General features: G+C 35.1%; 1 protein-coding gene across 12 annotated transcripts in view; it reads right to left on the bottom strand.

Annotated features, from left to right (window-relative positions):
• The window catches only part of Birc6 (baculoviral IAP repeat containing 6), a 218668-nt gene that overhangs the window by 27379 nt on the left and 163562 nt on the right, over positions 1-27727 (bottom strand). For all 12 annotated transcript variants that reach the window (XR_006851216.2, XM_046441601.2, XM_046441604.2 and 9 more), the window contains one exon: positions 14389-14599. Coding sequence is in view for 11 of the 12 variants with exons in the window: in XM_046441601.2 (XP_046297557.1) it covers positions 14389-14599 (211 nt within the window). In the remaining variant the exon portion in view is untranslated. The remainder of the gene's footprint in view (positions 1-14388; positions 14600-27727) is intronic.

Raw genomic sequence — 27727 nt, 5'->3', positions numbered from 1 at the left:
CAAACTACTATAAATAAATTTCAACTGGGTAAAAAAGAACTAAAAAACTTTCCTGATGACAGCATCCTGAAAAGCTCCATTTCTTACTGCCTAGGTTTTAAGTCATAGATAATGGTAGACAAACTGTAAGTGGAAAGTCACCTTTAACTTTAAAGGCACAGTAAAGTACATTTTCAAAATGGTATAAACCTAACACACAAAATGTCACGTATATTCCTAAAAACATTTTAGTTTCTCAAGACAATCTTGACCATTACTCACCTTTAACCTTCTCTTTCAGCTGAAAACCGGCAAGGATTGAATGTAAATTTTTCTATTTGAAGTGTCTATTTGCCCAATGTTTTATGCCTCCTGAAGAAGTATTATTATTAAAATGCTGTAACCTAAATACTTACCCATAACAGCTGACAGTCAATAGTTGAACAGTTTGTCTATGTTTAATTTTTACACTTAAATAAACACTATGCAGTTAATACAAATTGTGAATCTTAAAAGGAGTTGTTTGGAGAAACAGTATATAGCACAAACAAAGAATAAGAAGATACTAAAGTACTATTGTTTTTAGGAAGCTCCTATGCAATTTGTATACTAAATATTCAACAACTGCCTAAGGAATTACCAACTTTCTTAAAGACAAACTAAATCACAACAAATCACTCCCAGCTGCTACTTGGCAAAGTCAGGAAAGATGAAGTTAATAAACTAAAAGTACACATTACTTAAGTAGAGTTTTAGATTATACCAAATTCCAACTACATCAGAGTAATGCAATAATCAGTCACCAAACTATAAGATAATCATTTTACTATTAAGGGTGTGATTATAATTAAGGGAAATCTAAAACAAACCTTAAAGTTGTATTTCAAAAATGAAAATTCAAAGGCTACTTCTATGTATGTGCATTCATCAATATATACACGCATATATATTTATCTTATACATTATTACATATAATAGTAAAAACTCTAATTACAGATTTACAGGGCATAAAAGGAAATCCCATGGCGTTGTGCCACTGTGCCAACTCAAGTTCCTCTTCTAGTGTTCATTCTTATGGTTTATGCAGAAAGTTCCGTAACTTAACTACAGTATTAGTTTTACCTATTCTATTCTCTGGCATATCACTTAAATAGGAGTAGGTGTAGAAAATAACACAACTAAAGTTTCTTTTATACATCCTTTATCCAAGAATAACTTGCTCATCTTTTATTGAAATATAAGGGGCTGGGATTGTGGCTTAGCAGTAGAGCACTCGCCTACTATGTGTGAGCCACTGAGTTTGATCCTTAGCATCACGTAAAAATAAATAAATAAAATAGAGGCACTGTGTACCTCTACAACTAAAAAATATTTTTTTAAATATTTATTTTTTAGGTGTAGATGGACACAACACAATGCCTTTATTTTTATGTGGTGCTAAGGATGGAACCCGGGTCCCTCCCGTGTGAGGCAAGCACTCTACCACTGAGCCACAGTCCTAGCCCCCTAAAAAATATTTTAAAAAATAATAATATAAGTATCCTAAAGAAAGATTAAGAGGTCATTTCCTTTGTCATATAAATTTTATTAATCCATACTTCCATACTTGAGGAAGGAGTAGGCAAAATTCTGAATATCAGGACAGGCCCGGTGATGAGGAGAAGCACAACACAATTCTAAATTGTAGCCACATTTAAAAATAAAATCAAGGGTAGTTTGGCTGTCTGAAACTTTAATTTCTTTCAATTAAGCAAGAAGGAAATAGAGAAAGAGTAAAATTCTGTTAGTTTGTACTTGTAAAATGGTCCTATGCGAGGGATATATCCTATTAATAAATGTTCTCCAAAGTATAGGCAGACTGTTAAGTGGAAGTAAATATAATATTTAATAACTGAATCACACAAGTAGGAAACTCATTGAAAAGGAAAGGTCTTAGTAAGCCTTTGAGCCTGGTATAGCAGGGTATACTTGTATTCCCAGAGACTCAGGAGGCTGAAACAAGAGGATTTGAAGTTTGAGGCCAGCCTCAGCAATTTAGCGAGGTCCTAAGCCACTTAGAACCTGTCTCAAAATAAAAAGGGCTTGAGATATGGCTCAGTGTCCCTAGGTTCAATCCCCAGTAAAGTTTTTTTAAAAAGTACACCTTTTGGTATGCTTCAATGTTTGTCCCTTTTAAAAATATGGAGCAATGATGTTAGATTTTTTCTGTTTTACAATATTCACTTTTATTTTTTAAACATCCTCAGATAAGGTAAAAACTACACTAATGGAAAATATATTTTTTCAGGGATTATAGAGGGCATAAAGGTTTGACTACAAAAAGGCAAGTAGCATCAGGGAGGTTTTTTTTTTTTTTTTTTAAACAGATAATCAAACTGTTGTATGTTGTTTGTGGTTGTGATTACAGTAATCTAAGTATGTATTCAAGTTCATGGAATTGTATATCAAAAGAAAAACACATCAAGTATACTTGATGACAATGAAATTATTTTTAAAAAAATCATATCATACTAATTGCTTGACTTTCTTTTTAAAATCCAACAAATTGACATCTATAAATATAGATGTCTTTCCTGCTACACAACACATGGTATATACTGTGGTTTATATAAATTAATTTTAGTTTCCATTTTACAAACAACCTAGGATCGATCATTTCTGATTATGCCCCTTTGAGCACTTGGGTTAATACATTTTCTAGGACAAATAAGTGTACACTATTTTATTCACAGTTATGTAGTTCATTTTTTTTTACACTTATCTTCTATTTATGGTAAATGGTACTGGTTCTTCTGATATGGTAGTAATTTGAAGTTTCTTCTTTAAAAAAAAGTTAGTTGATCTAAAGAAAAACATGTGGGGGGGGGGGGGGCGGTACTGGAGACTAAGAGCTACATCCCCAGCCCTTTTTCATTTTGAGACAGGGCCTTGCTAAATTGCTGATGCTGGATTCAAACTTATGAACCTCCTGCCTCAGCCTCCCAAGTTGCTGGGATTATAGGCATGTACCACCATGCGAGGCTCCTAAAGAAAAATTTTAAGTTAACTACAGCATAGCACATAATAAGATCTAACAGATTTTTCTCACAAATGCTGATGCTCTGAAGTCTCTGACAAAGAATTTCTACCAAGAAAATTTTTCTTCAGTTTTCAGTCATGAAAACTATCTGATTTATTTGACCATCTTAATAAATCTCACTCTTATATGGGCTCATTGTTAAATACGAATATATTCCAAAATAAATAATATACATACAAGGATACAGAGAATTTTTACATTTAAAACACTGACTATCGCACAAGTTTTCTATATCTATGACTAGGTGGAATGACAGCTTTAAAGGAACAGTAGAAAAAACATGAATACGTACACAGCCTCATTCTATTATTCTGGAACCTTAATACCAAAATGACGGGGCTTCTATTAAGCCAAGAGATGACAGCTTTCTGCCTTACAAGGTCAGTTAAATAACCAAACAGTACGATTAGTTTTGGAAAACTGCCTGGAATTATAGACTTTAGATTCTTATGTATGAACTGAGAAATTCATGTTCCCAGAACCATTTGTGCTATGGCACTTGTACTTTACTGAAGGAGATCCCTACTGACTTAAAAGCCTGAGTTAAATGACTGCTTTTTTAGGTTCAATGTCTGGAACATGGAATATATTTCTATGTAGGAATGAGCGTAAGAGCAAGAGTTGCTAATGAACACCAAAATTTCAGTCCCCGGGCAGGGCAGGGCAGGGCAGGGCAGGCAGGGCAGGGCAGGGCAGGATAGGATGCATACACTTCTGTCTGCTGAGATGGGAAGGGTGAATGTCTCTTTCATGGCAGTACCATTTTGTTCCACCTCTTATTTCAATTATTTATTTACACTGCAAGACCTTTTTATAATGCAAATCAGAACAGATCTCTGCTAAAAATTGTTCAGTGGCTCATCACACTTTTAAAGGTAAATAATTCTGTGATTTTTCTTCATCTTCTAGTCCCTGATTTCCCACCAACATTACTCCCAGGATACACTGAACTTTCTTAGGTCCTCTAAATATGTGATGATTTCTTTCAATCTAACATTATTTCCACAGCCAGAGACACAATACCCTGCCACTCTTCACTTAGCTAACTCCTACTTGCTCTTTAGATTTCCAAACCTGGGCTGATTCTCTTGTATTGTTTTTATACTTCCCCTAATAGCCACCCACATGTGGTATTTTATTAAAAGTTCCTGGTTATTATTATTTCCAAAACTTATATGTCAGTCCCTTAGGAACAAGACAAAATTTTCTTAAGCACTCACAAACATTTAATAAACATTTGTTAAATGAGTGAATCAGTAATGCTCTGTGACAAGGACAGAGCTCACCCATCTCAATATAATCACAAATTTCTAATATACAAATTAGATAAATGTAATGTAAAAGGTGTTCCTTTCAAGCTTCTGAATAATCTGCCCATCTCTTATAAAAGGTTTAAAGGTTGGGAATATGGTAACCTGTAGAATCTCCTACATTCTTTGAACATCAGATCAAAATTATGGTTCAGGGATTGATATCAAAATAGAATAATCTCAATTAGGTTATTCCCATCAGTAATAGTAAACTACTTCTTTGTGCCTAGTCAAAATATTTTAATTTGATTTTTCTCATCTCCAAAAGGAAGATAAAAATTCTAACTATAACATACCCAAGTAATTTTAATGAAGATTATTATGTTTAACCATAATCATTAGGTAGAAATCTGCAAAGTACATAGTGAATCTTTTTCTTAACCTACAACAACTGAAAAGTTGTTGTAGGTAAAATACAACACACTTTTATTTGAAGAGAGGAAAAAATGCATGCCATTTGTGTATGCTTGGTAGGAAAAAAAAAAACCCAATATCTTAAGTCTTGACAGCCTAAAAAAGAATGAACCTTAACTTTCTCTGTGAAGTTGAAATTGAATTCTCAACATACCAAACCTTGAAAGGAAAGTAGAAATTATGGTTTCTTTATTTTTAGTTGTAGTTGGACACAACACACTCATTTTATTCATTCATTTTTTTATGTGGTGCTGAGGATCGAACCCAGGGCCCCGCATGTGCTAAGCAAGCACTCCACCATTGAGCCACAACCCCAGCCCCATATGGTTTCTTTTTCTAACAAAGGCTACACAGTATACCAGAGACTGTGAGGGATCTCTGTAAGGGTAAAAGAAATTGAAGTTAAAGCGTAAAAGTTAAAGGGTAAAACACCGGGTGTTGTAAAGTTTCTAAGCTGCAAGGTCTGAGTTAAAATGTAAAGGATTAGGTATTGTTAGGTTTCTATGCTACCTGCAAAACCTGAAATTTCTGTAGCTGTTAAGACAATGCTTAGAACCGCCCAGTAAACATTTCCCCTGGCTGTTTGGTTGTCCAATAACTAGGGACTCTGTGTAACTGGTCACGTAGTCCTTTAGGCCCTAAAACCAATCAGTTTGAATGTGTACCCCGTTTAGAAATGACCTATCACTCCAGCCTGACCTGTTCCCGCCAATGAATGAACTAATCATGTTTAGGAGTTGTTGTTCAATTTTCCCTCGCCTCATGATGATTTGTTCTGATGTATACAAAGCCCTCCGCCCTCCCCAAAAAGTGTACTTAAGCAGTGCTCAGCCCCTGCTCGGGGCTCTGGGCTGCTTTCCCTTCTTGAGTGGGCATGGAGCCCCAGCATGCTGGTTCAATAAATCCCCTTCTGCCAATTGCATGAGTGGTCACTTGGTGGTCTCTTTCTCCGATGCTTCGCCTGACCCTTACATTTGGTGCGTTGGCGGGGAAGTGCGCATCGCCGGACAAAGAGACTCCAACGGACTCCTTTAGGGGGTAAGTAAGGCGCCTCTTCCTCTTCTTCTTCCTCCTTTTCTTCTCCTCCTTCTTGTTTTTCCTTTGCGATCGCTTAGAGCTTTTTGGTTTTTGGCTCGATGGAGAGCGTAAGTTCTCAGAGCTTTTTGGTTCAGGTTTGGTTTTTGGCTTGGATTGGTTTGGTTGGGTTGGCAGCGTGGCCGTCAGCGGAGAGTGTAAATTCTCCCTGGCAGTGGTGACAGACATGTCCTAATCCACAGGCCACTCCTCTTAAGGGACGCCTTGGAGGATTCGGGGAGGGGCAAAAGTGCCCCCAGTTGGTAGAGGGACAAGAGTGCCCTCGTTTGTACTCTGCTGCCAACCCGTTTGGTTTCACCGGCAATTCTTTCTCTCAGATTGGATTCACAGTCTGTCTTTAATCTTTGCCTCTAAACTTGTGTTAACCGTTTACTGTTTGTCCTTGTCTCTGTGTCACGTTTGTATTGCCCCTGTCTCTGCCTGAGTAACTCCCAGTATGGGACAAAGCCATTCCATGCCTTTGTCCCTGAAGCCTTTCTTGGTCCCTGCCTCCACTCCGACCCCTTCCCCCAAGATCCTATCACTCAATCCTTCTGCTCCTCCCCCTTTCCCCTCCATTCTCCTTGAGTCACAAGATTGTAGATCTTGGGGTTGTGAACGAATGGGAGCTGCATGATGATCTTTGTGTGTCTTTTTGTCTGTGTCTCTGTTAAGTGTGATGGCATTGTTTTACTCTGGACCGATGCAGAGTCCCAAATTCCAAATGGCCTTAGATGTGTGGAAGTAACTTTAGCCAAATTTTAACCTAATGCTTCTCCTGTGAGGGACCAAAAGTCAATAGAACCGCCAGCTTTTCTGTTCTCACCTTTTACACCTCTCTTAGCTGTGTTTTAAAGAACTTTGATAAACTTTACCCCCCTTTGTTAAGCGAGATTAGGGAAGAAGTGTTTTCTTTTCTTCCCGTAGTTGGCTTGAGCACGCCCACTGCAGAGGGAAATGCCTGGGGTCTAAAAACTTTGATATCTCGCTTACACTTTTCTCAACTGCAAACAGAAGATGAACTTTTTGGGAAGCTGACTACTGAAAAGTTAGGAGATGTGAGAAATGCCTAGTGCCTGGGGTAAGACCAAGCCAGAGGAACTAATCCTATAAGTAAAAGGTGGAACTAAGGGGCTCCCAGCAGCTGCCAAAGCCATTTTGCTTTGGGGAGTTTCCTCCTTCCTTACCTGCACTTTAGGGATTACCCCACCTCTGTTTGCTTAACTAATGGGATAATAAATGCAGTAATGTGTTGATGTTATAGATTGTTTCTTGGGGATGATCTTGGCTAAATGTGTATCTAAAAGATAATTTTTTTATTGTAACAAATTGGTATCTGAATGGGTTTCTAAAGCACTGCACTATCTTGCAGTTAAAAGTTGGGTTTAAGCAATTGTTTAGTTTGATTTCAGATAGTTCATGCTAGAAAACTTAAATACTTAGGATAAAAAATTAGAAAGTTTCAATTTTGAACTGGGTAGCCTGAGAAAATTACACTAGGTATTCCAGTGCATTAACTTGGGCAAAGATAATAAATTATGATATGATATCTGTTCCCCTCAGTGTGTAAGATTCAGAAAAAAAAAAGGGGGGGGGGTGCTAAATTAAAAAGTTGGTCTGGCTTATTGAAATGACATTAATTAGCAACAGTATTGAAAATTTTTAAAGCTTAATTTCGGATACACATGGTAGCGTGTGGTTCTTTTTAAAATTTTCAGGTAATTTAATGTAACTTAATACTACTTTAGGAACTTCAGAACAAAAGAAGCAGCTTAATGATCCTGAGGAAATTTCCTCTGAAGGTGGCCTTTATATTATCAAGTAAGATCCTATTTTCAGTTTTGTGTGAGCAAGTGTTTATAATGTAAAGAGATATAAAGATATAAACTTTTGAGAATTGCATCTTAAACCTGGAAATTATGACTTATAGCTAAAATGCCTTAGGCATGAGGTTTCTGCTCAGAATTCCAGTTTTCCCAGTTCCTTCCAGACCTCAGCCAGGACTTAAGCTGATATGCAAATAGAAGAAGCCTGGAACACTCAGCAGGAGACAGATTTCAGGCCCAAGGAAAAAAAAAAAAAAGTTAAAGTGTCTTTTTACCTAAACTCAAACTAGACCCCAACCAAAAAGTAAATTATATGGTATTTACTAATTACTGGACAGTCATCTTTTTTAGGACTCTTGCTTTTTCTTAGATTCTGTATTTTTTTGAGCTCATGATTTTGGTCCTACAGACCTAGGTTAATGTTTTTCTGATCAACTGTGGAGTTTTTAAACATTGCAATGGAGATTTAACCTGAAAAAGCTACTAGGGTGTTACACTTGTGTTATGTGTTGTATGTCGGTATGTCTGTATATGTGTATGTCCATATATCCTGCAGTGATATGACAACTGACAGATGAGGAGCGCTCATAAAAAAAATTTAAAAATGGATCCAAATATCTTTGATTCACGTGATTCAAATGGTTCGATTTAAATTGGGTAAACAGATAAAAGTAAAGATGTCTTTAAAATTAAGCTTATAAGTTTTTCTAGGTGTTCAAAAAGACCCTAATAAAATGTTGATGTCTATGAAATAATCTGCCTAAATTCAGAAATTTACAGATATTGTTTTAAAGTGTGAACAGAAGGAGGTTAACAGATGAAAAACAGAAACTAAGAGGTTCTAGATATGGATTTAATAGAGGGAAAATGTGTTTCTGGATAAGAGAGTCTATGTGATTAAGTAATTAAGAAGGTTTAAGTAAGTGATAAAAAAGGTTTGTGTAAGTTGGTTATATGTGTAAGTTTGAGCAAATAATCTTAAAGAAATTAAAGATTATACACTATGGTTAAACAATAACTGTTATTTTTCAGTACTTTTCTTGTGCTCTCTTACTCTGCATAATGTTCTTCCAAACCCAATTGCAGAAAGTTTCTAATTAGACTTTCAACCAGCTTCTGCTTAGGCACTACCGGCCTCTGACGACTGATGAACCCCCAGCATCTTCAAGAGAACAGTTCACTCAGTGCTGAAGCTCACTACCAGGCATGATGGAATGCAACGGACATCAGACAGTGGGAGACAACAAGTTCGGAGAACCTCTTAATCTGCCATCCTGGATTCATGAGTCTTTATGTCCTTCTAAGCTTCCTCATAGCCCTTGGCCTCTTTTTTGTCAGTCCCCCAGCATGGAACTTCTGCCAAAAATTGACCTTTGCTTTAATCTTTATCTTCATTCTGTTTTTATTCGCTCTGATTTTCTTCAGGTGCTGGTAACGCCAACTTGGCGCCTATCTGGAAGAACTTACCAATAAACGGGTTGCCTGCCATAAATTTATCTAAGCCCTACCATCTCCCCCTTAGTTCTATATAAGCACACAGCTTTTTGCAAGGTTAATTATGGTGCTATTAATGTGTTCATATCTTCCAGGTATACAAGTCTGTAAGGTAGAAGCTTCAAAAGAACATTGTATCAAGCTGGTGTTCTAAAGTTGTATGGTAATTTTAGGCTTAAAAAAAAAACATGTTAAAGATTTATTTATATCATTTGTGTTCTACAACTGGACTTGTTATCAATAAGATATGTACGGTTCCATGTTACTTTTCACACTGAGATACAATTTTAAAACACGAAAGTACTTTGCTACTTTTCTACAAAAGGTTAAAAGCTTTCAGCCTTTAATTCATGTTTTAGGTGTAATATTATGTTGTGTTAGGTAATGTTCATGTAAACTTAAACAACAATTTATGTAAACTTTGTAAAATGATCAGCTTCAGAACTATAGTACTTGAGATTTATAAAGAGCCCTGCCTTACTTGAGATAAGGCTCTGTCCCATCTCACTACATGTGAAAGTGGCTATGAAAGAAGTAAGCCAGATTTCAGTACAGTTAAAGTTCTGTCCAAAAGTAGATTTTTGCCAAGATTACTAGGATCTCAAAAAGGGAATTATGATGTATAACCCTGCCACAATTCAAGGTAGCTATTATGTAAGCTAAATATGTTTTTACCCTAGTTAGTTTTGTTTTATAGTTTGCTTATAGATGGTTTAAGGATTGCCTGTTAATGTTTTAAAGAGGTATTGCTTTAAGAACACAACCTGGGTCAACATAAGATAAGGAGTTATCACCTACAGGATAGAGAGATAGACATTAAAGCCCAGTGCTCTTAATATAAGGCTGTTAGCTTATTTGCTGGATGTTTAAGATCAAGTTTCTAAAATTAGTTAAATTAAAAGGGCCAAGAAAACCAATATTCGGCTCTTGCCCTCTGAGTCAGTCTAAATCAGGGAATAGGGGACTTCTCCAAAGGGCTCTGCAACTCTAGGCCACATAACCTCCTGAGCAGGGAGATTAATGAGACCAGTGGAGGACAGAAAGCCAATCGGTGCATTTGCTGTAAAGAGGAGGGTCATCAGAAAGGGGAGACATCCCTGATGCTTCCGAAGGAAGCCACATGGTCAAGCAAGGCCTGGACCCATCCTAAGGTAAATGGCACTAGCAGAACTGAAAAGCTGCTATGAAGTTCCCCGAGGACTCCCAGGAAAACTCAGCTGACTGTTGACAATAGATAAGAACAAAAGTCAGTTTGACTTGCTTCATCTTAAACACTTACCAAAGATAGTTAAAGCCAAAGCACAACTGTTCCTAGACATTTTAAATGATAATAATAATTAAATGTAACTTCCAAAAATAAGTAAACTGGAGGCTACAAAAGAGATTCTCAGACAGGAATGCCTGATAACTATTAAAAGGAACTGCCAGAGTAGTTTTTAGTTTAAGGCCCACAGATATTCCTAACCTACACAGGTAGGCTTGGTGTTTGCTAGTATGGTTATCCAGCCCTAAGTAACAGAATTAAAGGTTTCTCTATTAGACACAGAGGTCATACTAGTAAAAAGGATTTTGCAAGATCAGATGACATTAAATTATTAGACTATATCTTAAAGGAAAAGGACATCTGTAAACCTAAATGTTAGTTGTTGTGTTTACATCCCTGACATTTCTGGCAAGGTGACAAATATCCTTAAAGATTTACATGCTTAGATAGAAGCCATGTCCTCAGCAACTTTGTTGTGGAAACAATATCTTAGCTTCGGGTTCTTGGTACTTCCTGGTGAAAAACATTGTTAGTCTCTGTCTTGGCCATTATACTCATTGGCATATTCCTGTGCTGTGACATTTATTGCTACATCAATATGGTTCCAGTAAATTAATAAATTCTTGTTTCTCTTATAGAACACCCATCACTCGAATGGCCCTCCAGCCTAATACTTCTCAATTGGACTTTTATCATGGACCACTCGATAGACCCGATTATTAAAGGGGGACTCCAAACTGCTTGCCCCACACCGTCCCTTTTCAGCCTGAAGAAGCCGGAAAGATTCTCTTCACCCCCCCCTTCCTTACAGCAGTAAGGAGTTCCCAAATTAGAGGGGGGAAGGAAGCCAGATTTAAAGTTAGGTAGTCAGTGTACTTAGATAAATCGGGGTCTAATACCGAGTGGAATCTAAAATGGAGGCCATGCTGAAAATGATTCCAGGGAACGCAAAACAACTCATGAAATGTGAAACCCTTCAATAATCGTGATGCATTACTTTTAAGATTAAAAGTAGTCAGAAAAAGGAGTGGGGAATGTAAGGGTAAAAGAAATTGAAGTTAAAGCATAAAAGTTAAAGGGTAAAAGACTGGGTGTTGTAAAGTTTCTAAGCTGCAAGGTCTGAGTTAAAATGTAAAGGATTAGGTATTGTTAGGTTTCTATGCTACCTGCAAAACCTGAAATTTCTGTAGCTGTTAGGACAATGCTTAGAACCGCCCAGTAAACATTTCCCCTGGCTGTTTGGTTGTCCAATAACTAGGGACTCTGTGTAACTGGTCACGTAGTCCTTTAGGCCCTAAAACCAATCAGTTTGAATGTGTACCCCATTTAGAAATGACCTATCACTCCAGCCTGACCTGTTCCCGCCAATGAATGAACTAATCATGTTTAGGAGTTGTTGTTCAATTTAACCGTGCCTCATGATGATTTGTTCTGATGTATACAAAGCCCTCCGCCCTCCCCAAAAAGTGTACTTAAGCAGTGCTCAGCCCCTGCTCGGGGCTCTGGGCTGCTTTCCCTTCTTGAGTGGGCACGGAGCCCCAGCATGCTGGTTCAATAAATCCCCTTCTGCCAATTGCATGAGTGGTCACTTGGTGGTCTCTTTCTCCGACGCTTCGCCTGACCCTTACATCTCGACTAAGAAGTCCATGCAAGTCTTAATAAAAAACACACCAGTGTAGTGTTTCACTATTAGTAAAATGAAGTTACTAAAAATAGTTACTGCATAGAATCACTGTAAAGATAATAAAACCAATTATCCTCTATTTGAAATTAAACTTTCCTAGTGAATTAATTCAATATGTTCCATACAGACGTCTAGTATTTTATTTTTCAAACAAAAAACAGAAAGCATAAAATAGGTGAACAGGAAATACATTCAGAAAAGCAAACTGACCTCCGAAGCCCTATAGGTATTCATATTCTACTCATGCAATAAGTATATCCTAAAATTATCTTAAATTCAATACATTACATATTCATTTTTTGTTAGGGTCCATGAGAAATTATAGTGCAAGAAAATACATAGTTCAAAGAAAGATAATTCTTATTTGGTTTTATTTTCACATTTATAACACTACACACTGGTGATATTGTTCAACATTCTGAGTCAGTAAGCAATTTTTCATCTAATTAAAAAAAAATCTTGGGTAAAAAGCACTGAGTTTAACAAAGTTTCAATGTTTACTTATAATATAAAAGACTTGTTTCAAAACACAGAAATATAAGGCAAGATGTCCCCTAAAAACATGTGGATAATATCAAAGCTTGATATCCATTATGTAAATTGATTAAGGAGTAAGGGACACTTGTGGCTAGGGTAGGGAAGATGATGTTCAATTAGATGTTTTCCAAGAAGACATTAGTTCAATTAGAGAACTGGATACTTGGAGTTCATTTATGGCACCATACTATTTTTATGTAATTACACTGGCTTTCTAGATTACCAGTTAGAAAGATTTTTGGAGGCCATCACAGAAGATGAGACCAAATGCCACAATAATACAACAGAAAAAACATAAAGCTACATATTCCTTCGTGAGTATCAGAGTAGTATGAACCTATAGCTTCCATTTATGAGATGTGGTTTCACTATGTTGCCTAGGTTGACCTTATACTCCTGGGCTCAAGCAATCCTGCTGTAGCCTCCTGAGTTCCCGAGATGAAAAGGTGCAAACCATCACATCCAAATAAATCTATAAGTTTTACTACATGGCAGCAATTCATTAGTTTTTAAAGTGATAGTGACAGCACTTTAGCCAATAAAGAGGATGATCTGATAAGCTGGGTTTTCCTTCAAAGGTAAAGTGACAACAAGCATTTATCTAGTCACCAATTCTCTGCCCTTGGTAGATCTATATACTTTTTGGGTTGTAGGCAAAACAGTGCAAAGATGAGAAAGAACATAAATTGACTTTTAAAGTCCACTGACAAAGTTATTTTATCTTCTAAAAGACAGCTAACAAAGAAAAATCTACTGGAAGTATAAATGCTTTAAAAAATCAGAACTAGGCCATCTTTAAGGAAAATTGACAAACACTGAACCAATTCTGCTAAAAGAAAAAGAGTACTGTAGGTAATTTTAAAAGTTTGTGTATTGGGCATGGTGGAACTAGACTGTAATCCCAGCTATTCGGAAGACTGAAGCAGGAGGATCCCAAGTTCAAGAATAGACTGAGAAACTTAGCAAGACCCTGTCTCAAAATAAAAAAAGGAATGTGGATGTAGCTTAGTGGTACAGCCCTTGCCTAGCATACAAAAGGCCCTGGGTTCAATCCTCAGAGCTTCCAAAAATAATAAACAGAACTCATTATCTCAGTCAACTAAGGTATAAACTTAAATCAAAAATAATTTAAAAATTCACTTTTTCCACAAATAACCAACTTTATTATAACTCTGACAAATACTAAATCTTCTGACTTAAGGAAGGTTATACCATAAATTATAACATGAATTAAAATGAAATAGGAGCAATTCAAAAACCCAATAATTCTGCTTCTATGATTATACCCTGCAGAAATTTCTATAAGCCCCATGAAATAAATGCATGAAATTGTTATAAACAGAAAATAACCCAAATATCTAGTAGTAAATGGTCAAGTAAAATATAGCATTTATATAAAATGGAGAAACAGAAGTATTAATAATGATGTCAATGATGTGTATTTACTGACTGAAAGATGTCTTGACAGCAATATTAAGTGCAATTAGTATTTGTGTAACAGGTAAAATGTGATGGCATTTAAGGAAAATTCCATTACCAATAGCTGTAAAATCACACAGGAAATATGTGATAAGCCACTATGAATAGATGTTTCTTAGTATAGGATTTGGAAGATACTTTTTCTTTGGGTATTTATGAATTGCGCACGTGTGTGTGTATGTTTAAACAGTATATAACAATGAAAAAAGAAAAACCAGAGGCAAGGCCAAGAGGAACAAACATAGTACCTTAAACGGTTGGTATAGGTATCAACACAGGTCTTCATTTTGGCCAATAATGTACCAACAGAAGTTTGACACTCTGACTGTTCTTCTTCCTCTTCACCACTCTCTGCAGAAAGAGGCAATAATAGCGGCACCATGGTAGTACAAGAGGCAATGGCCCGGAGCAATTCCAGCAGAGCCCGATAGAGTGGCACATGTCTTGCCATATCCAAAACTAAGAGAAGGAGGAGATGGAAAAGCACAAAATGAGAACATGTTATATATAAGTTAAGTCCACAGCAATGTGCCAGATTAACTGGTTAGTTAATAAATGGACAAATACAACAGATGGCTATTAGGCACCAATGTACAAAGAATAACAATAGGCACTTGGGGAAGTAAGGAAAAAAAAAAGGTGCAGAGTTGGAGGGAAAACAAGATATGTAACTAATCTGCTTATATTACATTAAAAATGATTATATAGGATAGATAATAGAATATGATAATAAATACACTTTTTGGTATGAAGTAGAAATATATATTTAAAATTAATTTGAAACAAGTCATTCTAATGTTATAGAAGTGAGAAGGCTAGGTCTGGTGGGTTTTTAAAAATTAAATCTTCTTCAACAAATCAATCTTATTAATAAAAAATGTTGATTATATTCACTTTCAATTATTAGCAACAAATATAATGAAATTTTTCTTAAAATCACATGTATTTAAGAATAAATTCCTTATTTTAATGTATACTGTTTCTAAGGTTTTAGCTTTTGTAGCTGTATTTCTTTTTTTTCTTTCTTTTTTTTTTTTTTTGGTACTGAGGATCGAACCAAGGGGTGCTTAACCACTGAGCCACATCCCCAGCCCATTTTCAAATTTTATTATTTAGAGACAGGGTCCCACTGAGTTGCTTAATGCCTCACTTTTGCTGAGACCACCTTTGAACTTGTGATCCTCCTGTCTCAGCCTCCTGAGCTGCTGGGATTACAGGCGTGGACCATGGTACCTGGCTTGTAACTATATTTCAACTGAAATTTACTTTTGTTTCCTATGTGAGATAAGGACTAACAACTTTTTTTTCAACACCAGTTATCAAATAGTCATTCCATAAAATTTGCTGAAAAAATGTTGCTGGATAGGATGGGAAATAGCAGTGAAGATAACAAAATCCCTACTTTCATTCATCTTATGTTCTTGGTAAAGGACAAATAAATATCAAATTTTTCAGAAGGTAAGAAGTACTCTGAATCTTAAATCATACCCAAACAATAACACCCATGTGATTCTATTCTATGTAATATTTTAAAAGAATAAAGCAGATCTATCTTACACATCAATATTTGAGTGAAATAAATTGCAAAATATACATGTAGATGACATTTATGAAAACGTAAATACTACTTATTTTTTACAAGGAACTACATAAGAATTACATTAAGGAAAAAGGTGAATTTCTAAAAGTTAATTATATATATGACTACATATGTATATAAAAATGGCTAAGCGTGGCAAAGTAGAAACATTCCTGATGAGGCTATAGTCTCCTTTGATCATCTCTTTCCTTCCCTGCTCTTCATCAAGCACATCACTATGGCCTACATACATCTAATTAATTTTATGTACAATGACATTTCTGTGGGCATATTATTCTATTGAGGAGGTGTATTGTCACCATTGTGTACATAAGAAATTAAGATTTAGCGAGCTACACTAACTGAATGAAAGCAGAAAGAACAACACTGACACTGAGGTACACCTAATTTTAGAGCTTTTTCCACTACGCCATGATTCTTCCTTAGTGTCCAGTATGGTAACTACTAGTCACATATGACTATCAAACCAAAACCCTAATATTTCAGTTCTCCAAATGCACTTAGTACATTCTAAAAGCTCAATGGACACATAAGTCCATGCTAAATAGCATAAATATGGCATGCTTCCATCGTACCAAAAAGTTCTCTTGGAAAATGCCACCTTGAAGAGTCAAATTCCTTACATTCTATTATATACATATATATATATATATATATATATATATATATATATATATATATGTGTGTGTGTGTGTGTATAATTTTATATATATATATATATATATAAAATTTTGTTTTAAGCCATGAAAAGTTTGTGGGTATAGGGGTTGATGGGAGGAGGGACAGAGGGAGGAAGAGAAGGAAAAGAGAATTTATTTTCAGAAAATTGATTATCTATTTGGGAAACAAAGAGAGTTCACAGAACTAGTGTTAATATAAAAGTCTGCAAAGTTTGTGAACACAAAATTAACAGGCATGGGTGCTTTTAATTTTTTATAACAAATAATCAAATGGAAAAAGTAATAAAAAAGATATTAACACAACAGTAACTCTAACCAAAAATATTCAAAGAATTTTACGATGAAAAACCCCTATGCTTCAAAACACAAGTGACAATTTCAGCATACATCCACAGAGAGACACATTCAACACAGTAAAAATGACAATTTAAAAAATATGTGAGGGGCTGGGGTTGTGGCTCAGTGGTAGAGTGCTTGCCTTGCATGTGTGAGGCACTGGGTTCAATCCTTAGCACCACATAAAAATAAATAAAATAAAGGTATTGTGTCCATCTACAACCAATAATATAAAAAGAAAAGAAATACAACTTTAAAAACCTAAAAACCTTAGAAACAGTATACATTTAAATAAGGAATTCATTCCTAAATACATGTGATTTTAAGAAAAATTTCATTAGATTTGTTGCTAATAACTGAAAGTGCTTTTAGTTAAAATACAACAATATTATATTATACTGTATTTTAAAAGCCATAATTCTCTGTAATTTTATCAGTTTTTTGAATGGAACTAAAACAAGTCTTAAAAGGATTATAAGGCTCAGAGAAAGTTATATTCATGGCAATATTTCATTTATTACAACCATCAGCAAGAAGGCTTTATTAGATGGAATCTGGAGGAATTAAAATATAGGAATCCTATGATCTCTCTCCCTTCTAGGAGATTCACACAGAAAATGCATTCTCCTCCAGCAGTAAAATATTAAAAGTAAGTATTTCTGTCCAGAAGCTGACTTGAAACTCAGGAACACATGGTTTTTACTGGTTACTGGTCACATCACCTCTGAGCAACATACTCACCCAATTTTCCACAGTCTACTTAGATTTTTAACATTTTACCTCTTCAAGTAGAACACAGAAGCCTTACAACCACGTTTCCTTCTGCCCCACCCTTTATGTAATACTTGTTATAAGTATGACATTAACATGTCCTCAAGCTGCTATAGTTTTTGCTTTCAAAGTCTTACATATTTTCAAGATTTAGGAGGAGAAAAATAGTCTATTTTATTTATTCAGAAATTAACTACTTCTTTTATTTATTTCTGAAGTTCATATTTCATTTTAAAATTATTTCCATTTGATCTGAAGAATTTTCTTAAGCATTTCTCTTAAAGGTTTGTGATACATATTCTTAGTTTGGTTTCTTTGGAGAATGTATTTCACACTCCTTCCTAAAGAATATATTTCTGGTCATAGAATTCTGGGTTAACAATTCTTTCAGGCAGTTTAGATGTCATTTCACCGTCCTTCGGCCTCTATGATTTCTTTTTTTTTTTTAATATTAATTTTTTAGTTTTAAGTGAACACCATATCTTTATTTTACATTTATGTGGTGCTGAGGATCGAACTCAGTGCCTCAAGCATGCTAGGCGAGTACTCTACCACTGAGCCACAACCCCAACCCATGGCCTCTATGATTTCTTATGAGAAGTCTGTAATCACCTGAATAGTAGTTGTTCTCTTATAATAGTATCATTTTCTATGGATCCTCTCAAAATTAATTGGGTATCTTTGGTTTCATTATGATGTTTCCAGGTACAGTTTTCTGTGTGTTGACTTGTTTGGTATTTAACAAAGCTTCCTGAATCTCAGATTTTACATCTTTCAGCAATTTCATGTTTTCAAATATTTCTTGAAGCATTTTTTCCACATTAATCTATTTCTTCACTGCTTCTAGGACTTCAGTGACAGGAGTATTGGACCTTTGATGTTATTCATGGATCTGGGACTCTTCCGTTTTTTCTTTTTTTACATCATTTAATCAAGATGAATGTCTGTACTGTGCTACAAAGTCCATTAGTGAATTTGAAATTTCAAATACTTTACAGTTGTAAAATTTCCATTTAGTTCTTTTCATGTTTCTCTCTTTCTCTCAACCCATCTTTCCAGTCATTTCTTTTTCTAATTTTCTAAGTGGCTAGTAAACTATGTAACAGCTACTCTTAGGTCTTCATCAAATAATTTCAATGTCTGGGTTATTTTGTGGTTGAAACCTTTTGAATGTCTTTTGCCTTGCATGTTGGTCATTTTCCCGACTCTATACATTGATAATAATTTTGAATTATATCTTGAGACTTTTAATATTGGGTTGTAAATTCTCAATGAACATCTAGATCTTGATTTCTAATTACTATTCTATTAAAGGAGTCAGGATTATTTAAATAAATTACTGAGTCCAGGGATTAGGCAGGGAAAGTACAAGACCAGCATAGATCATCTTGTAGCACCAGAAAGAAAGAAAAGTCCTCTAAAAATCAAAATAGAGCATGTCAAGAAAGCCACAGAGACCAACTTAAAAAAAAAAAAATGCCATTGGCCAAAGCCAAAACTACTTGGGCAACAAAACAATAACAATAAAGTAATAAGCTCAGGTTGGGAAATAGGGCAGGTAGTGGGGAATAACTACTAACAAATTTAAGACTTCTTCGTGGATGACTGAAAGTATTTTGAAAATTAAGATTATAATGATGGTTACAGAGCTCCACAATTAATACTAAAACCCAATGAACTGTACATATTAACTATGTGAATTCTATAATGTGTTAATTATATTCTGAAAGGCTGTTGAAAACAATCATGACCCCCATATGAAAAAATATAAGTTCAAGGGAATACAAATAACTGACTGCATAAATACAGTGAAGAGACAAATCTTCCTTCCAAACATTCAAATTCTAAATGAATGTTCCAAAATCTAAATAAACACCCCCCTCCAGTAGAAGGGTACTTCCTTCCCTTCCCACTGAGTGTGTGGGAATGAGTGGCATGCACATAAAGAATAGAGTTTGGAAAGGAAAGATTTTTCTAAATTTCAAATTGGAAAGACCTGGTAGATAGCATCTTAACCACGTGATCGAGATTGACATCACCATCGATGATATGTGACATCATATGCACCCTGATGTGATATGACAAGAATGGGACTTTTATTTCTGTAGTATTTTCTCCCCCAAATTCATAACCTCAGTTACTCAGACTCTGTAAATTCACTCTCCAATTCTCTCCATAAGAATTTTCTCATAGTTTCTCTATCTGAGAGGTCTCTTTCCCAGTTTCTCTGGGAAACACACGTATCTCTCAGGATAATGCTTATTTCCTTTTCAACTCCGAAATGATATCTCCATTCTTTGAAAGGGGCACTATAAAGGTAAGGATTTTGTGACACTTTAAGGATTTGTTAGCATAACCCATTAGGTTAAGAGTAAATAATATAATGTGCCCTAAGAGCTAACATATTGTTTTCTGAAAAGAAAGGAACATACCATTTTTCAAAAGGGGACTGAGATGAAGTAAAAACATTCTGCCTTGTAAAAGTCAAATATGTATAACAATGAAACAGGATCTCCATCTAGTGGCCAGAGGAGTAACTTACTAAATGGTATAAATGTTAACTATAATAGAATTAGAAGTTCCATTCCAAGTTTTCTAAGGAATCTCTATACTCTTTTCCAGATTGCTGGTGGGACTGAAAATTGGTGCAACCAATGTAAGAGTGTGCCTTTTTCCCACATCCTCACTGACATTTATTGTTGTCTGTTTTCTTGATAACTGCCATTCTGACTGACATGAGATGAAATCTAATCTTAGAGTAGTTCTGATTTCCATTCCTCTTATTGCTAGAGATGCTGAACATTTTTTCATATATTTTTGACTGAATGTATATCTTCTTCTGAGAAATGTCTGTTCAGCTCCTTAGCCCATTTATTGATTGTTTTGTTTGTGTGTGTGTTAAGTTTTTTTGAGTTCTTTATATATCCTGGAGATTAGTGCTCTATCTGACGTGCATGTGGCAAAAATTTTCTTCCAAAATGTGTTCTCTTTGTTCACCTCATTGATTGTTTCTTTTGCTAAGACAAAGCTTTTTAGTTTGAGTCCATCCCATTTATTAATTCTTGATTTTATTTCTTACAGTTTAGGAGTATTGTTAAGGAAATCGGGGCCTAATCTGACGTGATGAAAATTTGGGCCTACTTTTTCCTCTATTAGGCACAAGTTAAAATCAGCATACTATAATAATGCAGCCACATCAATGTTCACAGCAGCTCAATTCACAATAGCTAAAATGTGGAAGCAAAGATAAAGAACCTGTGGTATATATATACTCAATGGAATATTACTCAGCATTAAAAAAGAATAAAATTATGACATTTGCAGGAAAATATCATGCTAATATCATGCTAAGCAAAGTAAGCCAATACCTCAAAACTAATGGTCAAACGTTTGCTCTGATAAGCGGATACTGATCCATAATGGGGAGGGGGAGACATGGAAAAAATGGAGGAACTGTGATTGGGCAAAGGGGAGGGAGAGTGGGAAGGGTGCATGGGGGCAGGAAGGGTGCATGGGGGCAGGAAAGATGGTGGAATAAGATAGACATCATTACCCTAGGTACATGTATGACTGTATATATGGTGTGATGCTATATTGAGTACAACCACTGAAATGAAAAGTTGTGCTGCAATTGTATACAATGAATCAAAATGCATTCTGTAGTCATATATACCAATTAAAATAAATTAATTTTAAAAAATAGGACTAGAGAAAAAAGGATCATGATCTACAAAAGCAGCTTTCAGAATTACATGGTTATAAGTGGAAAGCTAAATGTTGATAAAAAATTTAAAACAAACACATCGTTTACATGAAGACTTTATTATCAACCTAAAAAATCTCTCATGAAATAACTGCCCTTTCTCTCTATGACATTTTCATCATTCTTTTTTGGGGGGGAGGAGGAGGGGCGGGAGAATGCTGGGATAGAACCCAAGGCCTCATGCATGCTAAGCAATCACTACCACTAAGCCAAATTCCCAGCACTCCCCCTTCTTCTTTCTGTTGTTTGACGTATTTTTGAAAATTTATTAAGTATTATAATTTGATACATATATTACAATATAATGATTAAATCAGGATAATTAGCATTTCTATTTCCTCAGATTTTATAATTTATGTGTGTCAGAATCCTTCAAACGTCTCAAGAACTCTGAAATGTATAGTTGTCATATTGGGCCATATAACAAAGACTACTTCCCTCTATCCAACTATTTGGGGGCCCTTTACCTACCAGCCTTTTACAATCCCTATCCCCCCTCTCCCTCTTCCTCGCTAATGACTATACTCTCTACTTCTACACTGTCAACTTTTTTCACTTTTTCAAATGAGTGAGAACATGTGCTATTTGTCCTTCCCTTCTTTCCTCCCTTTGTTTTTTCTTTTGGTGTAGGGGATTGATCCAGGGGAGCTTTACCACTGAGATATAGCCCCAGTCCTTTTTATTATTTATTTTCAGACAGGGTTTTGTTAAATTGTTCAGTCTCGGGAGGCTGAGGCAAGAGGATCACAAATTCAAAGCAACCTCAGCAACTTAGCAAGGCCCTAAACTACTCAGCAAGAACTGTTTCTACTTAAAATGCAAAAAAGGGCTAGGGAATGTGGCTTAGCAGTTAATTGCTCTTGGGTTCAATCCTTGGGGGGAAAAAAAAAAGAAAGAAAGAGGGGGGGAGGGGAGGGGAAGGAGGAGAGGGGAGGGAGGAGAGGGGAAGGGGAGGGGGGGAGGGAGAGAGGGGAGGGGAGGGAGAGGGGGGAGGGGAGGGAGAGGGGGGAGGGGAGGGAGAGGGGGGAGGGGAGGGGGAGGGGAGGGGGAGGGGGAGGGGAGGGGAGAGGGGAAGAAAGAAAAATTGAGGAGGCTGGCCTTAAACTTGCAATCCTCTTGCCTCAGCCTCTTGAACTGCTGGGATTATACGCATGTTTACCACACTTATTTGACATATCCTCTAGTTTTGTCCATGTTGCTGCAAATGATAGGATTTCATCTTTTTATGGCTGAATAATATTCTAGAGTGTAAATATATAACTTTTCAAAAGTCCATTTATCTGTCAATGGACATCTTGGTTGATTCCTTCCCTGTATCTTGACTATTATGAATAGTGCTACAGTAAGCACAGGTGTACAGATAGCTGATACAATTTCATTTCTTTTGGATATGGATATGCACATGTGCACACGCACACGTACACACATACATAAAAGCAAAGTAGAGGGATTGCTGGGTCATGTGGTAATTCTATTTTCATGTTGCTGAAAGAACCTCTAATTAATGGTTGCACTAATTAGACAAATGGTATTGTATGAAACTAAGAAGCTGCTACACAGCATGGTAAACAATCAAAAGAAAACCTACAGAGAATATTTATGTCGACTATCTGACTAGGGGTTAATATCTAGAATACAATAGAAACTTAATAGTAAGAAAAACAACCAAATAATCCAATTTTAAAATGGGGAGAGATCTGAATAGATATTTCTTTAAAAAAGATATAAAACTGACCAACAAATACGTGAAAAAATACTGAACACCATTAATCATCAGGGAGATACAAAGCAAAACCACAAAAATATCATCCCATTTACAATGACTATTATCAAAAGACAAAAAGTAAAAAAAAATGATGACAAGAGTGTGGAGAAGGGGAGCTCTTATATATTGTTGGTGGGAACTTACCATTCCTTTTAAAAATGATACTGGAGATAAAACATCCTAATACAATTTTTTTTATATACTTTTCACTGCGTACCTAGACCTAGAAACTATGATTTCAAATCTATTGTTTTATTTATATTTTTTTCTTCACTGTTTTTCAGACCACCTGTCTTTTATTTATAGAATTAGGCTCTTGGAAGAAAAGTCCAAATTATTATATTTTTTAAATTACTAGTTTTTTACACATAGTTGGCCAACACAGAATTATGTTATTAATTTCATGTTAATCCAAAGTGAAACCTCAAGAAAGAACGCTAACATATTTCTTTATTTTGGTTATTTTTTCATGAAAAAAACCTAATAGGACAATGTCAAATTTATTGTTCTATCTTAAATACCTGAAACTGGGACTGGTGTTCTGGCTCAGCGGTAGAGTGCTCACCTAGCACGTGCAAGGCGCTGAGTTTGATTCTCAACACCACATAAAAATAAATAAATAAAATAAAGGTATTGTGTCCAACTAAAACTAAGAAAAAAAAAAATACCTGAAACCATGCTGCAAAAACATTTGTTAAATATGAGTAATTTTGCCTAAATATGAAAACTCATACTGCCATTGTACCAAATACTTGAAAAAAAGGTCTCCATTCATTTAAATATAACAGGCCCCTAAATTTCCTCTTCACCCATTTTCACGCTTATACAAAGAAGATAATTTATGAAAAGGTTATAGCAGCCAGGTGTGGTGGTGGTGTACACCTATAATCCCAGCCACTTGGGAGGGTGAGGCAGGAGAAAAGAGAATCACACATACACTGGAGATGTAGCTCGGTGATACAGATGCCCCTGGGTTCAATCCCCAGTCCCCACTCCCCAAAATAAAAAGATTATAGTAGAAAAACTACTAATAAATCATTATTAAATAGTTCTGCTGCAGTGAATTCATAAAAGATGAAATGTTCAGAATTTATCCTAACAATACTAAACCAGCTTAAAGAACTGGATACATAAATGCTCAAATTTAAAATTTTACAAATAAAAGTAACTGTCTAAAAATAACAAATTGGTTAAACAATGGCATGGTCATTATTATACTACAAGTAAAAGAATTGTTAAGAGAATTATTAATGACTAAATCACTAAATATAATCAGTTACCTACCTCTGAAGAATAGGATCAGTGTCTCAGTTACAGAATTGTTAGAAGTCATTTTTGAAAAAAGGGTGTCCTTCTCCCCAAGGAACTTGTACACTCCCTCTATTCTGGTAATAATTTTGCAACTGACAATATTCTCTTTCCAACTTTGATGCAAAGATGTTCAGCGCTACAAGTGAAGATCAACTTTATGTGCAATTATTGTTGATCCTTTTGGCCAGCATAGTATTATTATTTAAAATATTTAGGCCAATTTAAAAACTTCTGTCAAAATAAAATAGACTTAGGTAACCTGGTACATTGTGAGCTTGCACAATTGAAACCTAGGGAAGGTTTTATTAAAATGAGGAATAAACTCTAGTACTCATATAAATTTTTAACAGTAATTAAGGAGTTAAAAATATCTCCCAAATAGCTACTTAGCACCAGGGGAAAAGGGCAAAAGGGGTTGGGGGTAGAGGCAAAAAAACACATTAGGTAATTAAAGGTTACCAGAAGACCAGTGTTTGATAGGAAAAGTAGGGCACTGACACCACAGGCCTCTGTATTTTCTTGTCTTGTTCATCAATCACTTAAAAAAACATGTAACAGAATGGAAATATGTAGTTATTTTCCTGTAGCTCTTAAAAGAACCTATCACCTTGATTTCTGTTTTTGAATATGCTAGCAACTGTAAGCAAATATTTTCATCCCTTAAATACAATGTCAAGCAAAATTATCAGTATTGTTTCCACACTAAAAATCACCCTGTGGTGGGCTGGGGTTGTAGCTCAGTGGTAGAGTGATTGCCTAGGTTCGATCCTCAGCACCACATAAAAATAAATAAATAAATAAAAATAAAGGATTTGTGTTATCTACAACTAAAAACATATTTAAAAAAAAAAATCAACCTGTGGCTGGACTGGGGGATACAGGCTCAGTTGGTAGAGTGCTTGCTTCACATGCACAAGGCTCTGGGTATAATCCACAGCACCAAATGGGGGAAAAAAAAAAAAAAAAATCAACCTGTGGGCTGGGGTATGGCTCAGTGGTAGAGCACTTGCCTAGCATGTGTGAGGCACAGGGTTCAAGGATGCGCACCACATATAAATAAATAAAGATCCATCAACAACTAAAAAAACCCCTGTTGGGCAGGGGATGTAGTTCAGCTATTACTGTAGAAAGCCCTGGGTTCAACAAAACAAAAACAAAAAATGACTTAGAGGATATTCTATAAATGGTCTGCATCCTGTAAAAAATATTGACACCTAAAAAAGATAAAGGCTGTGAACTATTCCAGATTTTTAAAAAAGAATAAAGAGTCAAGACAACTAAACAAAGCAAAAGATTCTGAGTTGAATACTGTAACCTATGCCCCAACCATCAAACGTTGCCAAAAATAAATTAAATTGGAAACACAACAAAATTTTAAAATGAACTTTAGATTAATGTTCTAAAATAGGCATTTTACTAAGTTTTAGGAAAACCGTGGCAAGATAACTTGTTCAGATTTTAAAAATCCACTGAAAAAGTTAATTATTAATATTTTACCTAAATTTGATAATCATAATTAACTTATATTTACTTATACATATATAATATTAGGCCAGATATTCCTGACATATCTTGCTTCTCATAAACTAAAGGTGAGAAAATATTCCAAACTCAAGAATAATTCTATAATTATTGAAAACATGATTTAAGAGGCATGACATCTAATTTATTTACCTCAACTTAGTTAATAATTTTATATTATTTATCTTGAAGTATTATTCTAATTTGGGGGATACCAGGGATTGAACCTAGGGGTGCTCTCCCACTAAGCCACATCTATCCTTTTTTGAGACAGGGTCTAAATTGCTTAGGATCTCGTTAGTTTCTGAGGCTGGCTTTGAACTTGCCAGCCTTCTGCCTCAGTCTCCAAAGACACTGAGATTACAAACTTGCACTACCATTGCCTGGCTTAATAAAGGTATGATTTCAAAATATATTTTTGGTATCACATTCAAGTTCAAAGGTACTAATTAAAGTTATACCATTACTTAGACAAAACACACATTTAAGCACATCTATATACAGTATGAAGAAACTCCTTTTTCAAAAAAATACTAAAACTTGAAAAAGAAAAATCAAACTCTGATCTGTCACATAAGATTACAAAATATCACACCTTACTTATTACCACACAATATCTTTTTTGTTTGTTTTAAGACAGGGTTGGGCTAATTTGCCCAGATTGGCCTGGAACTCAGGATCCTCCTCCCATAGACAGAATTACAGATGTATACCACCATAATTAGCATTAACATACATGTTTCATCAGAAAGCTCACTTATATAAAACAGTGATTATTTTAAATATTATATACATAATGTTTTGATCCTAAAACATAAAGATAAAAACTCAGTATTATACAAAGAGTGAATTTTAAAACAAAGAAATTTAAGTTGTTTTGGTAGGCAATGTATTTCTTGAAAGTAAAGGGATTAATAAAATAAAATTTTAATGATAGAGAAAATGAGAAAAAGATAAACCTTTTCTCACCCTATCCAATTGTTCTATGCAATCCAGTATTAAATTTTATACAATATCAAGTATTTTACTTAATTACAAAACATTCTACATTTGCAATTAAAAAAAAAAAAAAAAAGACCAAGCTGATGTGCAAAACAAGTCAATCTAAAAAATAAAAATAAATCTAAATACTTAATTACCTCCATACCTTCAGGAAGAAATTTAAGGCAGACTGGTATTCTTTTGAAGCACAATAATTTCTATAATAATGGTAGGGAATATAAGCAGTAATTCCTTTTCAAATACAAATAAATACCTTTTCTTTCCATCCAATTGTGCAACTTAGCTGCCACCAACTACAAGATTACTCTGAGATTCATTCCCACTGTTTTCCCTATGTATTCCTAACAAACTAACAAAACACATACACGTTTACTTTCATGAGTAATAATCTAAACTAAAAGAGATAAGGATAAAACAGTTAAAATAAAAAACAAACTTAAGGGTTCTGGTTAAAAGTAAACAAGAACTGCTTGTTTTTCTTGTCAATATTGTGTTCTGAGTCTCATAACTTTCTGTACTCATTTTTAAAAGAACACAATCCTTGGACAATAATTCCACAACCAAGGAAATAATAAACTAACTCCAATCAATAATAAGTTGCATATTGACAAAGTAAGTACCTATGATATTTTCACTGAATTTAAAAAAATTAATCCCTTTATTATTAAGTACTTGTGCACTTGAATGACTTATCTGCCTTTCTTCAAACCTTACTCTATTGTCTAGCAGGGTATAGTGGTACACATCTGTAATCCTAATAACTCAGGAGGTCCATACAGGAGGATCATAGGTTTGAGGCCAGCCTTAGCAAAATCGCAAGACTCTATCTCAAAATAAA

Source organism: Marmota monax, unplaced genomic scaffold (assembly GCF_021218885.2).
Source record: "Marmota monax isolate L192 unplaced genomic scaffold, Marmota_monax_Labrador192_F-V1.1 WCK01_AAM20220418_F8-fsc00010, whole genome shotgun sequence".
NCBI classification, from domain to species: Eukaryota; Metazoa; Chordata; class Mammalia; order Rodentia; family Sciuridae; genus Marmota; species Marmota monax.
The sequence above is the reverse complement of the archived record's forward strand: the minus strand, read 5'-3'. Positions and strand labels throughout refer to the sequence as shown.